Below are 16,697 nucleotides of genomic sequence, written 5' to 3'. Positions count from 1 at the left end.
GATAATTTTTTAAATGTTATTTTTACTTACTTATATAGCATCATCATATTTTACATGTCACCCCTGTCCCCAACAGGACTCACAATCTAAATTCCCTATATGTACCGTATTTCCTTGAAGTGTGGGAAGAAACCAGAGTTACCGGAGTAAACCCACAGGAAGAACATACAAACTCTACATCAGTGACGTATGGTTACTGCAGTTATTAATGTTTTGATTACTAGACACTTTAGATTTGATTGTTAAAGGGCATATCCGGGAGTTTATAAAAAAACAAAAAAGTTACCTAAGCACTAACAGGCAGGTAATTGCAACTAACCTGCTCATTGTGCATGGTGCTGCTCTTGATTCAGCTGCCTCTGCCGATGTCACATATACAGAGGGGAGGATTCTTTTACAATCTGCTCTGTCAATGGGGTGGGACTTCCAACGTCATTCTGATTGACAGCCGGATCCCCACTGCCTAACTGGGGGAGCCGGCTGTCAATCAGAATGACGTCGGAAGTAACACTCCATCGCGTCAGCAGAGGCATCTGAATCCCTGCCAAATTTTTTTTTTTCACTTTTTTCAATGATGGTCTCCTTAGGGTCTTGAAGCTGTGGTTGTCTGAACGCTTATACTATACATGAATAGCTAAAATCACAATCTCCTATGAATGCCCGCTTCATAGGAGTATTGTAATGACAGGCACAGGTGTCTGCCTCTTGGCTGTTATGGCAACCTATCAGTTCCAAGCGATCACGTCACAGGTGCGCCGATGGTTGCATGGAATGACGTGCCCCCCTGCTGGCATATGTTAAATGCCGCTGTCAGCTCCATCAACAGCTCTTAGAGGCATACGATGACTGATTAAATCAGCCATTTGCCGGAAAGATGCGGGCTCGGCATGCAAGCTAGAATCAAAGGCAAGGACACGACTTGACTTAACTGTACGTCATATGTCGTGCAGGGGTTAAGAAGGGCCTGTTGGTCTCTCTGTGATTTAGTCTGTTTTAGTATGAACCCTTTTATTATTCACAAAATAATAGTTCTGTAGTATCTTATTTTAAAACTTCTCATTGTGCTGGTCTTGTTATTCTTACTGGAAGTGTATTAATAAATTTACAAGTAGATGCTACCATTACCCTTATATATGGAATGTGTCCCTATACAATCTCAAAACTGTCCATTTTTTTCCTCTTTACAATAGATAAAAATAATGGTTTCCAGCATCAGTTTGTCGTATGATATCAGTAAGGGTGCATTTACATGGGCTGATAAATTGCTTACAATGAGAGCCAATTGACAATATGATGTTAATAAGACCTCGTTTACTTTCATGCACCTGCAGCAGGAGTCCCGCAGTGATACTCACAGAGCAGTGCCAGATTATCGATTAGGCATAGTAGGAATCGGCCTACGGGCCCCACATCTTTTGGGGCCCTGTTCAGCACATGAAAAATAATTTTTATTTGATATTGAAATAAATTTATAATCAGCGTGCCTGTCCAACTAGCTGACATTGAAGCTCTGTTGCTCCAATGGCCCCCAATGTGAACCTTTAAGCAAACATAGTGAAATGAGTTTTAGTTTTTTTTCCAGGAGCACACGAGAATTCACGAGTGATCATTGCCACACGCAATAGCATAGATGCCCCTCTATATGACTGTCCAGAAGGGGTGTGGAGAAGAGGAAAGTGGTTCCTGCCGACTCGATCATAGTAGAACATTCATGAGTAGAATATTGATGAATGTAAATAATTTTTTCTGGGTTGTAACGAAGTTTCATTAACTTCATTTTTGTTGTTTTTAATTTACACCAATTTGTCACATAAATCATAGTATATCTGTTGTTATGAAATGCAGATCCGGTTACCTTTATATATTAAATCTGTCAAAGGCTGTTGTTTCTTCCCTAAACTCCACCTCTTTCTACTTCTTAAAAGTGGTAAGAGGGGGAAAATAAGTCACAAATTGGGGGCAAAAATGGCAATATCCAAAATTTGCACTTGGCGGAAAGTTACTTAAAACCCTTGATAAATTTGCCTCTAAGTTTTTAGTTCCCCAGCTACAGAGGTCCAGAGAGATCATGTATATGCAACTTTAGATACTGGAATGTATTGGAAAATGCAAGACAAAAGGTCACTTGAGCATCTATAAAAAAAAGCTTTGCCCATGAAGAGGGTACTAGCTGCCATAGCCCCACCAATACTAGCTTCTTATATAACACACTTATGATTTGCTTTTCTATTTATATTGTACCTTACAACAAGCCACTGTCTGTCCACGTAGAGATGAACGTAATCAATTCGAATATGGTTGGCATAATGGAATCTTTTAGGTAGATCATACTTCATGTAAGGTTTAAAATGCTGTACTGTCCTACGGCACTGCAAAACAAGTATTATGGAAAATGTATTGTTAGAGAAAAACAAGGCAATGCTAATGATCATTATAAAGTATATTACTTAGCAAATCTAAACACATTGTGCTAAAAAAGTAATGTAATAATAACATGTTAACCAGAGAAAAATTGTGATGTTAAAGTGGTTTTCCACTTTAAGAAAAGTGGACCCCAAACCCTTTTATATGTGCAACATAGCATATACTTACCCTCCCTGGGTCTGGCTTCGGCTCTCTGCCGCTGCTCTGATCCCAGTGTTTTAGTGTCTTGCTGAGAGGTAACGTCACAACAACAGCTCACATCACCGCTGCAGCCAATCACTAAGCCTAATGACTCCCGCTGTCTATATCAGCTGTGTTTCTGAGCTCACTGATTGGCTGCAGAAGCTATGTGAGCTACTGACATGACGTCACCACTGTAGCCAACTTACTCCCTGTCCCACCGTCTACATTAGCCATGGTGCTGAGCTTAATGATTGGCTGTAGTAATGATGTGATTTGAGCTGTCGGCATTATGTCACCACTGCAGCCAAAACAAGGAGACTGAAAAGAGAGATTCTCATGTTATGTGTATACTGTAAAAGCATTTTGGATCCAGTTTTCTTAAAGTGTAAAAACTCTAAGTACTTTTGTGTTTTAACGTGATGACAAGTAGATCTGTATATACAGGGTAAAAATTAATTTGCACTTTTTTTTCCAGTTTGTCTTTGCTTGCTCTGTAACACTCAGACTCTGGTGTACTTGACTCCTGGGCCACTGCCTGATTGTTCTATTGTTTAACTACTTGAATGTTTATTCAGTAATTCATTGGATTTCTACAAGTATAATAGGATAGATGTATATCTTTGCACCGTGTTAGCCAGTAGATAGAAAAATATTCAGAATTGAGAGTCCTCAGTGGTTGATACCTTTTAATGGCTAACTGAAAAGATGGTAACACATTGCAAGCTTTCCAGACTACTCGGGTCTCCTCATCAGGCACTGACTAATGCAAAATCTGAAGTCACATATTTATGCACAACACAGTAGAGAAAAAATGCAATAGATAAGACAAGTGACGTGAAGCAGAGCTATCATTATGGGGAAGTGATGGACAGTTGGACTAACACTGTGACGTACACTCCCCTAATGCACTAGCTATAAATTTACTCCGCGCTAACTTTTTTTTTTTTGTCAAAATTAAAAAGGAAAACACTAACACTACAAAGTAGGTTCTCCCAATGCACTAGCTAAGAAATTACCCGGCGATAATTCTTTTTTTTTTTTTTTTTTCGCAAAAGATAAACACTACCTCCGTATCTATGGAGCAACTCTGTATGAACTATTTTCTTTTCTAAAAGAAACAATACGTCACTAACACTGTGACGTCCGCTAGTCTAATGCATTACATCCGGAAGTATAAAGCTATTCTGTAATGGTTTTTTTCTAAACGAGAATTGGACTTCACTAACACTAGTACGGCCGCTACTCTAATACTCTACCTCCCTACATATATACTGTTAAGTTTTATTTATTTTTTATTTTTTTAAAGAAATATGACGTCCTCTACTCCAACTAGCTAAAAAAAAAAAACGTCTCTTGGTGCAGACTCTGATCAGCAGCAATACTTATCAGAGCGCTGAGGCCACGGGAAGAGCACGAACGCTCAGAGCAGGAAGCAGCACACACGAAAAAATTAAAAAGTGCGCAAAAATACAATTGTGAGTGGGGGTGATTGGGGGAGGTGGAACAGTGATTGTAGAACTGCTGCTGCTACTGCAGTTTCATAGATCGGTCACACAGACAGCACTGCACAGGAGATTGCAGGAGACATAGGAGGTAGGAGACACCGGAGGTAGAAAATCGCAGGAGAGTCGCACTGGCCACTAATGAATGTCTTTCACTCAGGTATACAGTGGGGGTACACAACTGCTCAGCACACCAACTCTGAGGTAAAGATGGCGTGCAGAGTGGTGATTGCCATTTTAGATTAACCCCTTTGGCCCTGATTGGTCAGTAACTATTGTTCAGCCAAACTACGCCAAAGGGGTTAGTTAGAAGAGGTAATGTCGCAATCAACCCATCCATTGTGACTGTTGTCTAAGACAGCATCAATCACGGCCTCTCACATGGTTTGTTTGTTTTTTTAAATGTTATTTTGACATCACTGTGATTGGCTTGTCAGCCCCTCAGGGTGACATGCAGGGGTGACCTGGTGTCAGAGACAGCAGACATCTAAACTTATTGTGGTTCCGTATTCATACTGGGCTTTGCCGAAGCTCAACTCCCTCAGTGCCGCATATATACGGCACATGTCGTGAAGGGATTAATAGATGTATGGAACATGCACAGCAAGTTGCTTTCACATTGTGTATATGTTAATTTGTTTTTTAGTGGTTTTGAAAAAGACACGAGTAATGAAGAGCGAGTATACTCGTTGCTCGAGTTTTCCCAATCATGTTCCGGTGTCCTCCGATTATTTTGGTGTGCTCAGAAATTTAGTTTCTGTCGACACAGCTGCATGATTTATGGCTGCTAGACACCCTGAATACATGTGTGGATTCCCTAACAAACTGGCATTCCTCACATGCATACCTCCTAACTTTTGAAGCAGGGAAAGAGGGACAAAGGCTTAGCGTGCTGCTGCAAATTTCAGGCCATGCCCTGACCACACCCTTTCACAACTAGTCACACCCATGTCCATGCCCCAACCACACCCATTTAGCACTGCTGATCACATTGACTGGTACTGAGGGCACAGTGGCTGTCATTATGGGCACAGTGGCTGGTACTGTGGGCACACTGACTGGTACTGAGGAAAAGAAAGAAAGAACACACAGAGAGAAAACGGAAAACAGAGAGAGAAAGAAAGAGGGGAAAGAAAGACAGAAGAGAGAGAAAGAAAGAGGGGAAAGAAATAAAGAAGAGAGAGAAAGAAAGAAAGAAAGAAAGAGAAAGAAAGAAAGAAAGAAACAGAGAGAGAAAGAAAGAGGGGACAGAAAAAAAGAACAGAGAGAGCGAAAAAATAAAGAGGGGAAAGAAAGAACAGAGAGGGAGAGAGAAAGAAAGAGGGGAAAGAATTAACAGAGACAGAAAAAGAAAGAGGGGAAAGAAAGAAAGAAAGAAAGAAAGAAAGAAAGAAAGAAAGAACAGAGAGGGGGAGAGAGAAAGAAAGAGAAAGAAAGAAAAAGAACTGAGAGATAGAGAGAAAGAAAGAAACAGAGAGAGAAAGAAAAAGAAAGAAAGAGGGGACAGAAAAAAGAACAGAGAGAAAAAACAGAAAGAGGGGAAAGAAGGAAAGAACAGAGATAGAGAGAGAAAAAGAGAAAAAGAAAGAAAGAAACAGAGAGAGAAAGAAATAACAGAGAAAGAAAGAGGAGAAAGAAATAAAGAACAGAAATAAAAAAGAGAGAGAAAAAAAAGAAAGAACATAGAGAGAAAGAAAGAGGGGAAAGAAAGAACAGAGAGAGAAAGAAAGAGAACAGAGAAATAGAGAGAAAGAGAAACAGAGAGAGAAAGAAAGAACAGAGATAGAAAAAAGGAAAGAAAGAGAAAGAAAGGGGAAAGAAAGAACAGAGATATATAGAGAAAGAAAGAACAGAGAGAGAAAGAAAGAGGGGACAGAAAAAAGAACAGAGAGAGAGAAAAAAAGAAAGCGGGGAAAGAAAGAAAGAAAGAACAGAGAGGGAGAGAGAAAGAAAGAGAAAGAAAGAACAGAGAGAGAAAGAAAGAAACAATGAGAGAAAGAACAGAGAGAGTGAGCAGAGAGAGAAAGAAAGAAACAATGAGAGAAAGAACAGAGAGAGAGAGTGAGAAAGAAAGAGGGGGCAGAAAAAAACAGAGACAGAAAAAAGAAAGCGGGGAAAGAAAGAGAAAGAAAGAGGGGAAAGAAAGAACAGAGAGAGAAAGAAAGAGGGGAAAGAAAGAACAGAAAGAAAGAAAGGAAAGAACAGAGAGAGAAAGAAAGAGCAGAGAGAGAGAAAAAACAGAGAGAGAAAGGAAGAACAGAGCGCAAGAGAAAGAAAGAACAGAGAGAGAAAAAAAGAAAGATTAGAGAGAGAAAGAAAGAACAGAGAAAAAGAAAGAGGAAGAAAGAAGGGAAAGAAAGAAAGAGGGGAAAGAAAGAACAGAGAGAGAAATAAAGAGAGGAAGAAAGAATAGAGAGAAAGAAGAAAGAGAAAAAGAACAGAGAGAGAGAAAGAGTGGACAGAAAAATGAACAGAGAGAGAAAAAAAAGAAAGAGGGGAAAGAAAGAACAGAGAGGAAGAGGGAAAGAAAGAACAGAGAGAGAAAGAAAGAAAGAAACAATGAGAGAAAGAACAGAGAGAGAGTGAGAAAGAAAGAGGGGGCAGAAAAAAAGAACAGAGAGAGAAAAAAGAAAGCGGGGAAAGAAAGAACAGAAGGAGAGAGAAAGAAAGAGGGGAAAGAAAGAACAGAGAGAGAAAGAAAGAGGGGAAAGAAAGAAAGGAAAGAACAGAGAGAGAGAAAGAAAGAACAGAGAGAGAAAGGAAGAACAGAGAGAGAAAGAAAGAAAGATTAGAGAGAGAAAGAAAGAGGAAGAAAGAAGGGAAAGAAAGAAAGAAAGAGGGGAAAGAACAGAGAGAGAAATAAAGAGAGGAAGAAAGAACAGAGAGAAAGAAGAAAGAAAGAAAAAGAACAGAGAGAAAGAAAGAGTGGACAGAAAAATGAACAGAGAGAGAAAAAAAAGAAAGAGGGGAAAGAAAGAACAGAGAGGAAGAGGGAAAGAAAGAACAGAGAGAAAGAAAGAAACAATGAGAGAAAGAACAGAGAGAGTGAGAAAGAAAGAGGGGGCAGAAAAAAAGAACAGAGAGAGAAAAAAGAAAGCAGGGAAAGAAAGAACAGAGAAGGAGAGAGAAAGAAAGAGGGGAAAGAAAGAACAGAGAGAGAAAGAAAGAGGGGAAAGAAAGAACAGAGAGAGAAAGAAAGAGGGGAAAGAAAGAACAGAAAGAGAGAGAGAAAGAAAGAGCAGAGAGAGAGAGAGAAAAAACAGAGAGAGAAAGGAAGAACAGAGCGCGTGAGAAAGAAAGAACAGAGAGAGAAAGAAAGATTAGAGAGAGAAAGAAAGAACAGAGAGAAAGAAAGAGGAAGAAAGAAGGGAAAGAAAGAAAGAGGGGAAAGAAAGAACAGAGAGAAATAAAGAGAGGAAGAAAGAACAGAGAGAAAGAAGAAAGAAAGAAAAAGAACAGAGAGAAAGAAAGAGTGGAAAGAAAGAGTGGACAGAAAAATGAACAGAGAGAAAAAAAAAGAAAGAGGGGAAAGAAAGAACAGAGAGGAAGAGGGAAAGAAAGAACAGAGAAAGAAAGAAGGGAAAGAAAGAACAAAGAGAGAGAAAGAAAGAAAAAACAGAGAGCGGAAGAACAGAGAGCGATAAAGAAAGAGAGGAAAGAAGGAAAGAACAGAGAGAGAGAAAGAAAGAAAGATGGGAAAGAAAGAAAGAACAGAGAGAGAGAAAGAAAGAGGGGAAAGAAAGAGAACAGAGAGCAAAAGAAAGAACAGAGCGAGAGAAAGAAACAGAGTGAGAAAGAAAGATTCTATAAAGATACTATAGCAGCCCAGCTCCCATTGTAATGCCCACCTGAGCCTCCCGGTGCAGGACATATCATGATCCACTCACATGGCCGGCATCCCTGATTCCAAGGCAATCCCGCTGTCAGAGGAGGACACAGTGATGGACCTGAAGCATTCCCTGAAGTGCCTCCATGGTTCCGTCACAATCTCCTCCTGAAATTACCTCATTTGCGGTCAGCACGTCACTTCGGGTAGAACGTCACCTGCGAGTTTTAAAGTGCTCCTCTGGGCTCTGCCGTGTACTCCTGTGTCTGCGGGAAAAGTAAGCTCCCGGCCGGGACAGTGGGGCAGACTCTCTCTCAAAATCGGGACTGTCCCGCTGGATCGGGGACGGTTGGGAGGTATGAATGCTCCATACCATACACCTTGTACACGCATGGCTCCGCACACCTCAATACACACACGGTTCCGCTTTGTATGCCTCGTACACACGGCTCCGCACACTTCGGACACACATGGCTTCACTCAGTACACACATGGCTCCACTCCATAAACCTCATACACATGCGGCCATGCTCTGTACACCTTGTACACACATGGCTCCACTCCGTAAACCTTGTACACATGCGGCTTTGCTTCATACACCTCATACACACGCGGCTCCGCTCCATACACGGCTCTGCTCTGCACACTTCACACACACAGGGCTCCATTTCGAATGCCTCGTACACACGTGGCTCCACTCCATACAACCTGTACACACACAATTCCGCTCCGTACGCACGTGGCTCCGCACACCTCGTACATGCACGGCTCCACTCCGTACACATCTCCGCTCCATACACCTCGTACACGCGTAGCTCCGCTCCGCACACTTTGCACAGGTGTGGCTCCGCTCCGTACACCTCGCACACGCGTGGCTCTGCTCCATGCACCTTGTATACACAGCCCTGCTACATCCACCCTGTAAACCCCCCTGACCCCACACATAAACTTCCCTCATCCAGCACGATGACAACCAGCACAGCAGAGTCCTGCATACATAGAGGGCTGTGCGCACAGGACCTGTGATGAGGTCACAGGAGGGGAGGAGTCAGAGGTCACATGATCAGGAGCCTCGGGCCGAGGACCCTGATCATGTGACCCCTGACTCCTCCCCTCCTGTGACCTCATCATAGGTCATGTGTGCGCAGAGTAGCCCAGCGACCTCATTGCTGGGATTTATCAGTGAGGGGCTCCGGTGGCCGGTGGGTCTCTCTGGGAGGGCGAAGATGGTATCGGTTCATGGGGAGGGCGTGGCGGTTCAGTGCAATGCAGGAAAAACAGGCTCGCGGGAGGGGGGTCAAAATCAGGACTGCCCCGCCAGATCTGGGATGGTTGGGAGGTATGCTCACATGTGTTCAGCCTGTCCAGCAGCCGCAAATTATGCAGCTGCGTCGACACAAGCTAAATCTCTTAGCACGCCAAAATACTCAGAGGATGGGAAAACACGAGCAACAAGTATACTCGTTCATCACTAGACGCAAGCGCATACCCTCAGTTCATCATGCATTTTGAAAGCATGGTAATGAGGGTTTATCTCAGTTTTCATATACACCCAAAAACTACACATAAAAACTACAGCAGCCTTCCATAGAAACAATCTGGCAAACATTTTCTAGAGTTCAAAAGTTTTGACAAGTGACAAACTAATTTAACTAAATTGTTCAGTATGAGTGATATTATTTAATGAGGTTGCAGAATCTTGGCGAATCCAATATGCTTTTAGCTCTTACAGTAATGTGACATCTTGTGGCATTTACTGATACTACAACAGGAGCTATCTGCAAAGCAGAGTTTCCAACCATTTAAAAATAAGAGACAGTCAGGAAAAATAAGGTACTTTTTCTAGATACCATAAAAAAATGGATAGATACATGTTTTGTTATTTTTACAGTTCATAGTGAGTGTTAATATTCGCTTTCATTTATTATGGCATTCCAATTTGTTCAGAAAAAAAATTTGCCACCTGTGATTTTTTTAAATAGAAGAGAGAAATTTTTGGCACTTGCAAAAGCATTAAAACATTACAAGCTTAATTCCAAAGGCATGATAGCAAAGAGGGGAGGAAAGGAGTAGTGAAACCTTATACGGACAACAATCGTTTCGCACCTACTACTTCCTGGTTCTGAATCCCTGCTCCATCAAGACCAGGAAGAAGCATGTACACAGTGCGAAACGGCTGTTGTCCATATGGGATTCCACAACTCCTCTCCTCCCCGCCTTGTTTTTATGCCTTTGGAATAATGCTTGTTACAGTTTAACACTTTGGCGAGTACCACAAATTTCTGTCTTCTATTAACAAAGTATCTATGCACTATATCACCTTTATAAATTGTGGAGCACCACTGAAGTGAGTTGGAAAGATGATCATTATTTGAAATTTTGGTACGATTTTTTTTGAATGTTAGACTTTCATTTTTTTACGTTCACCAGAAAACGTTCACCCAGATTGGTAACACTGCTACAAAACCTTCTGCATGTACCAAACTGAGTGTGAGCATACTTACGGTAAGGTTATTTACAACTCCTTGAGAATCAACTGTCAAAAAGGTTAGAAAAAAAACACGTTATTGTTTATCCTATTAATACACCATAAATATTTTAAACTTTTTCGACACTGACATAGCATACAGTCAGAAAAAGTCAAACAGAGAGCAGGTATCAAACACCAAAAATTAGGCTAGTTTCTAAAGTGTAAAGAGCCAAGTACAAAAGAAGAAGGTTCAGATTGGAAAGGTGTGCACAAAAAATGCTTTATTCCATTTGATTAAAAAGGATTAAAATGATCCATGATAGGAGGAGATAAAGTTACCCTGAGGCGTTTCAGGCGTTGTCGGCCTTAGTCATAGAGTATGATACTTTATGACTAAGGGCAGCAGTGCCAGAAACGCATCAGAGTAACTTTATCTCCTCCTATCATGGATCATTTTAATCCTTTTTAATCAAATGCGACAAATCTTTTAATAAGTTTATGAACGCCTTTCCAATCCAGACCTTCTTATTTTGCACTACTATTAACGATGGTCAGCAGTCGCTTGAGATTGAAGTGGTTTTGGATTTGAGCTGCTTCCCACATATTACACGGTGACGCACATACCGTATATTCCTTTTTACTTACTATAAAGAGCCTAGTGATTGTTTGCCCCCTCTTTCCTTCAAATATAGGAGAGAAGGGAAACTCGAGCCATAATTTTTTTATTTTTCCGTCAACATGGCCATGTGAGGGCTTGCTTTTTGCTGAACAAGTTGTATTTTTGAACAACGACATTGGTTTTAACATATTGTGTACTGGAAAATGGGAAAAAAAATTCCAAGTGTAGTGAAATTGCAAAAAAAGTGCAATTCCACTGTTGATGTTTTTTACCATGTTCACTAAATGCTAAAACTGACCTGCCATTATGATTCTCCAGGTCATTTTGAACAGTGACCAAAAAAAAAAAACGTAACTCTGGAGTTAATTTTTTTCTTGTTAAGCTGTTTAGCGATCGGGTTAATTCTTTTATTTTTAATGATAGATCAGGCAAATCGGCATTATCAAATATGTGTATATTTGATTTTTTTATTGTTTTATTTTGAATGGGGCTAAAGGGGGGGTGATTTGAACTTTTATATATTTTATTTTTAATATATTTTTAAAAACATTTTCTTTTTACTTTTTGCATGCTTCAATAGTCTCCATGGAAACTAGAAGCTGCAATACTTTGATTGCCTCTGCTACACACAGATGATGATTAGATCGCCTGTGTGTAGCAGAAATGCTCACTTGCTATGTACACCGACCATGGGGCGACATTCATAGCAACCTGGCAATGACAACCATAGAGGTCTGCGGCAGACATATGGCTTTCATGCCGACCCATCGGCGACCCGCGATCCGATGACGGGATCACCGATGGGCAGGATTAGTGATGCATTTCCTGTAAGAGCGAGTTAAATGCCACTTTTAGAGATTCACAGCAGCAGTTAACAGCCGCGGGTGGATCACGATTTCACCCACGGCTGTTGCAGGCATATATCAGCTGTATAGATCAGCTGTCATGTGCCTGGAAAGGTGCGGGCTCAGTGCTGGAGCCCACACCAAACAGGGGAAGTTCGACATCAGCGTACTATTACGCTACACGTCGGAAAGGGGTTAAATTATTAAAAGGTTGTCCCACAAGAAAAATGCTGACTAAATTGATGTATAATGTAAAAATAAAGCATTTTCACAGTTGGGTGTGGTTAAAAATATGTTGTAGTGCAGAGACAAACGTATCTCGATGCCCCTGATGTGTCCTGTGTAACTGTCTGTACTTGACATGCAGAGGTAGCTTCTGGTCAGAACATGCTTCTTGTAACAATCCCACAGAAGAAGGGAAGGAGGATATGAACAAAATTAAAGTACAATGAGCTCAACAGCAAAATAACACTGAAAAAACGGTGTCAAGTCTGGGCACTGAGCACTTTGTACTGCACTGGTGTGATTTATTGAAATGAGCTCAAATGTCAACTGCTGTAACATCTTTGATCACTACTTAGGGAACAGGCAGGGAAGAGTAACATCATTAGCGTGGCATAGCTGCTAACAGTGGCATCAGTAATGAATATTTTTTATCCTCACTACTTCTTTTGGATCAATACAAACAGCAGTTAAATGACCTATCAATGCTGGCACCATTAAGGCTATGTGCCCAATGTATGCAGAAATTTCCTGAGCAAACCTGATTCCTTCTCAGGAAATACGCATTTTTATTTTTCGCATTTTTATCGCCTTTTTTTTTTTGCACGTTTTTTGCGCATTTTTTTCCGGAACATCCACATTCTTATTGAATATAGTTGGAAATGCGCTTTTTTTCTGCAAAACTAATGAAAATGCTGCGTTTTTTTCCGCGATGCGTTTTTTTTGCGGAAAAAAATGCATCATGTGCACAATATTGCAGAAGGCATTATAAGAATGGGATGCTTAATGTAGGCGTTTTTTAAGCATCTTTGCATGGAAAAAAACACTTAAAAAAAGCGAAAAAAACGCTTACGTGGGCACACAGCCTAAAGTTTCTCTCTGCACAGAAACATTTTGTCTTTAAACACAAAAGTTAAAATGCTTAATTTTCCATTATCCAATGATTAAACAGAACTTTTGTTCATGGGACCACTCCATGAAGTTAAATATTGTGGTTGATGAGGTTAGTCTTTAGAAGACCTAAGATTCATAGGATGCTGCTCTATTCCCTAGCTATTCTGGAAATCAGCTGTTTGTCAGGGGTGTTATGAGTGACGGTATTTGTAAGCAGTTATGGATACACCCACTTTGTTATTACTATGTTACTATGTAATTATACTTTTTTACTTTCCTGTCCTGACAAAACCTTGCACCAAATCGCACATTGGGGCTGTTGCCATTTCAGCAGAAGTACATGGGCAAGTATGACTCTGGTTCTTGTTTTAACGCTGTTTGATTTTGCTACTGCAGCTAATTACATGTACGCCCATTATTTAACTTTGCTGTGCATATCTTTTCTTGGACATATTTTCAAGAATTGGTTATATACTTACTGTATTACCTGCCATTCTTCCACATTTCATGCATTTTTTCAAACTGTTTATCACCATTTATACATACAGTATTGAATTGCATGTGATACTTGTATCAACTCCTGCTGTACTTGTCGCCCTCTAGTATTTCCCCGATTTTTATTACTTGCTTTCTAATAATTGTTTTCAATAAACTTACTGTATATTTAGAATTCTATTTTTAGCTATACATATATTTTTTGTAGGCTTACTTTCCTGTGCTGTATAGGCGAGACTAAAATAGACGTCCATTCTTCAACTTTAACGCTAAGTTCCAAGTTTTAGATCCACAGCATATCAATATACAGTATGCTGCAGATGTGTGGCGCAATTTTGCAATGCAAAAAGGTGAAATGTGCAGCTTCCTCGTAAAATGTTCACACTAATATTCATATGCTCAGTTTTGGAAAAGAAGTTGCGTATAACTTACATTTTTTTAAGCCCTATACTTTCAAGAGAGCCTGATACCTGATATATGCTGCCTAATCTGTGGGAAGCATAAGTTTGACTCTGCAACACTACAGCATTTAAAAAAGAAACATACTTTTATAACCGCTCTGTAGACTAGTTGGATAGGCAGGTCCCCGGCAGCTTCTCCCCACCCGCTCCCCTGGATTGATAGATCTCTGCCTATGAGCATGTATACGCAGAGATCTGTCAATACAGGGCAGTGGACGGGGATAAGCCACCTGGGGACTCGCCTGTCCGACTAATCCATAGCACGGTCTTGGTCTCCGATAGCTATTAAAGTATGTTTTACTCAGAAACGCCACAACGTTTCATAGTCAAACATGCCTGGCTAAGAAAATACAGCCAGTGCCTGATACATGCTGCCCTCAGATTAGGCAGCATGTATCATATGTCAGGTTCCCTGTAAAGAGCATTTTAGTTGACAAAAGGGCTGTTGGCTCTTTCTGAACATGTGCACTTTGATGCAAAGTCAGTTCATATTGTACTAACATCAGATATTTAAAAAGAATGCAAAGAAATGCTCAGACATTTAAACTGGGGATAAACAATGACTTTGGCCACAACACTTGTTGCACAACTAAAGCTAGGTACAGTAGGTATCGCTGCTACGTCGTAGTGCAATACAAGTTAATGGTGTCGCACTGCAACCCCTATACTACTGTGAACGCAACAAGCAAGTTGCAAGAAGTACAACCATGTCAGATTTTTTCTGATGGGTTTGTCGCAGTTGCAGTAGTTTGAGGGTGGCAATGTTATCCTAATCACTTGTAACCACAACACCCAACAAACTTTGGCCATGCTACAGGTGTAACCCAAGCCTTAAGCGCTTGCCGACATATGATGTACTGGTACATCATATGCCGATTCCTTGATTTTAATGTGCCTTTATCAGCCATGATCCTGTGGCTGTTAACCTGTTAAATCCCACTGTCAATCTGACAGCGGCATTTGACAGTTTCTGGTAGGAAGCTCGTCATTCCACGCTCACACCAGCGTGCCTGTGATGCAGATCTAATACATGTTGAGCACAACAGACATTAGTGTGAATGCTAACACATATCTGCAAAGGCAGCATGGGAGAGAAGCACCGTAGCAAAGGTTACCATGCTATGAACAGGGAAAACTGGCAGAATGGTTTGTAATGTGACATATCTAAACTCAGATGTGCTTCCGCTTTCCCCCACAAGGACCTTATCTGAAAGCTATTAGTCACCTGTGCTTTTTAGTCATGCGGGAGGTTACACCAGGATATCATGGCTATCTGTTATACATATCAAACACTGAAAAACTTCCTCCAAACTAAGGTGGAGACATATTCTTGTGCTGCTGCCTTCTTATGATTGGTAAGCATCATACAGGGAGAAGTACATGTCCCCAGTGAAAACTATCTGATAAAACCCACTTGACATAAAAAGTTAACAAATTAGGTGACATACTACTGTAAATACTTTGAATGCTAATATCTCTGTAAGGGAGAAGTAACTTTTTTTAAAAAAGTTGTACTCCACTCTACAGACGCTATTAAATAGAATGTCCAGTTCAACGTGACAAATTTGCTAAAAGGTCCTTTTTTAAAGAAAAGTTTATTCCCTGTTACGTGTTCACAATAGAAAAGACAAGAGTTATATGAGCAGAGCTGAAAAGCTTCTATCACCAAGCAATCTAAAGTAGGGCTTCTCAAGATGTGAGGTTAGCCTTACCAGTAAGTCACCCAAAGTTATTGGAGGGGCTTACGTGGAGAAGAAGTATTCACCAAAGTAGAAATAAACTGGACAATTCTTTGTTTAATATGAGTATCCTCTGGTTTAGTTACATTATTAACTAATTTGCTATTTATTGTATTGTTTTACATAGCTCATCAGACAAATGAAAAGTAATTTAAACAATATTTTGAGTTTTGGCATGGACTTCTACCACAAATGGAGAGGTCCAAGAATCATTTTGGTCTATCGTATAAAGTCCGAGAATAAAAAGTTTGAGAAGGCATTTACTAAAAGGTGCACAACTATATCAAAAAGCATTGACATCATAACTTCAATATTTTGAAATGTCTTCAATAAGTTTGATACTAATAGAATTTTTAAGAATCTTTCAGAATGTGGTGTGGTGGAATCTTTCAGAAAGAGATGCATTGATGAGTGAACTCTTAGGCTAGTTTCACACTAGCGTTTTGGAGCGCAGCGACGGCCTGCGCACGGCCGCCGCTAAGCCCCGCCCCCTGCCGCGCCTCCGCCGGTAGCTCCACCTACCGGCGCATGACGCTGCATGCGCCCTGCGTCCCCTATCTCTATCATTGGGGGCGCAGGCCGTGCGCAGTATGCGTTTGGTGGCGCATGCGCCTTTTTGACGGTGCGCCGACCTGCGACAAACGCAACCTGCTGCAGTTTGGTTGCACCGGCGCACCATCAAAAAGGCGCATGCGCCGCCAAACGCATACTGCGCACGGCCTGCGCCCCAGTGATAGAGATAGGGGACGCATGCAGCGTCATGCGCTGGTAGGCGGAGCTACCGGCGGAGGCGCGGCAGGGGGCGGGGCTTAGCGGCGGCCGTGCGCAGGCCGTCGCTGCGCTCCAAAACGCTAGTGTGAAACTAGCCTAAAAAAGTTGTATCAAAATGTGTCAAAGAACCCACTTATAAAATCCAAAGAATTTTGAAAGCCAAAGAGAACCTCATTGCTTAAAGAGTACTTATCACTTGTACATGACTTTTGTTTTTTAAGAATACAATGGGCAGCTAACATAATA

At 41.0% G+C, this 16,697-nt stretch overlaps 1 protein-coding gene across 2 annotated transcripts in view; it reads right to left on the bottom strand.

The window, feature by feature from the left end:
* ENPP3 (ectonucleotide pyrophosphatase/phosphodiesterase 3) overlaps positions 1-16,697 on the bottom strand; it is a 221,176-nt gene that overhangs the window by 76,239 nt on the left and 128,240 nt on the right. For both annotated transcript variants that reach the window (XM_073575819.1, XM_073575820.1), the window contains exons 14-15: positions 10,440-10,471; positions 2,242-2,369 (exon numbers count right to left, since the gene is read on the bottom strand). In XM_073575819.1, the coding sequence (XP_073431920.1) occupies positions 2,242-2,369; positions 10,440-10,471 (160 nt within the window). The remainder of the gene's footprint in view (positions 1-2,241; positions 2,370-10,439; positions 10,472-16,697) is intronic.

The sequence above is a fragment of the Dendrobates tinctorius genome, unplaced genomic scaffold (assembly GCF_039654945.1).
Source record: "Dendrobates tinctorius isolate UK_male_01 unplaced genomic scaffold, ASM3965494v1 ptg000046l, whole genome shotgun sequence".
NCBI classification, from domain to species: Eukaryota; Metazoa; Chordata; class Amphibia; order Anura; family Dendrobatidae; genus Dendrobates; species Dendrobates tinctorius.
The sequence above is the reverse complement of the archived record's forward strand: the minus strand, read 5'-3'. Positions and strand labels throughout refer to the sequence as shown.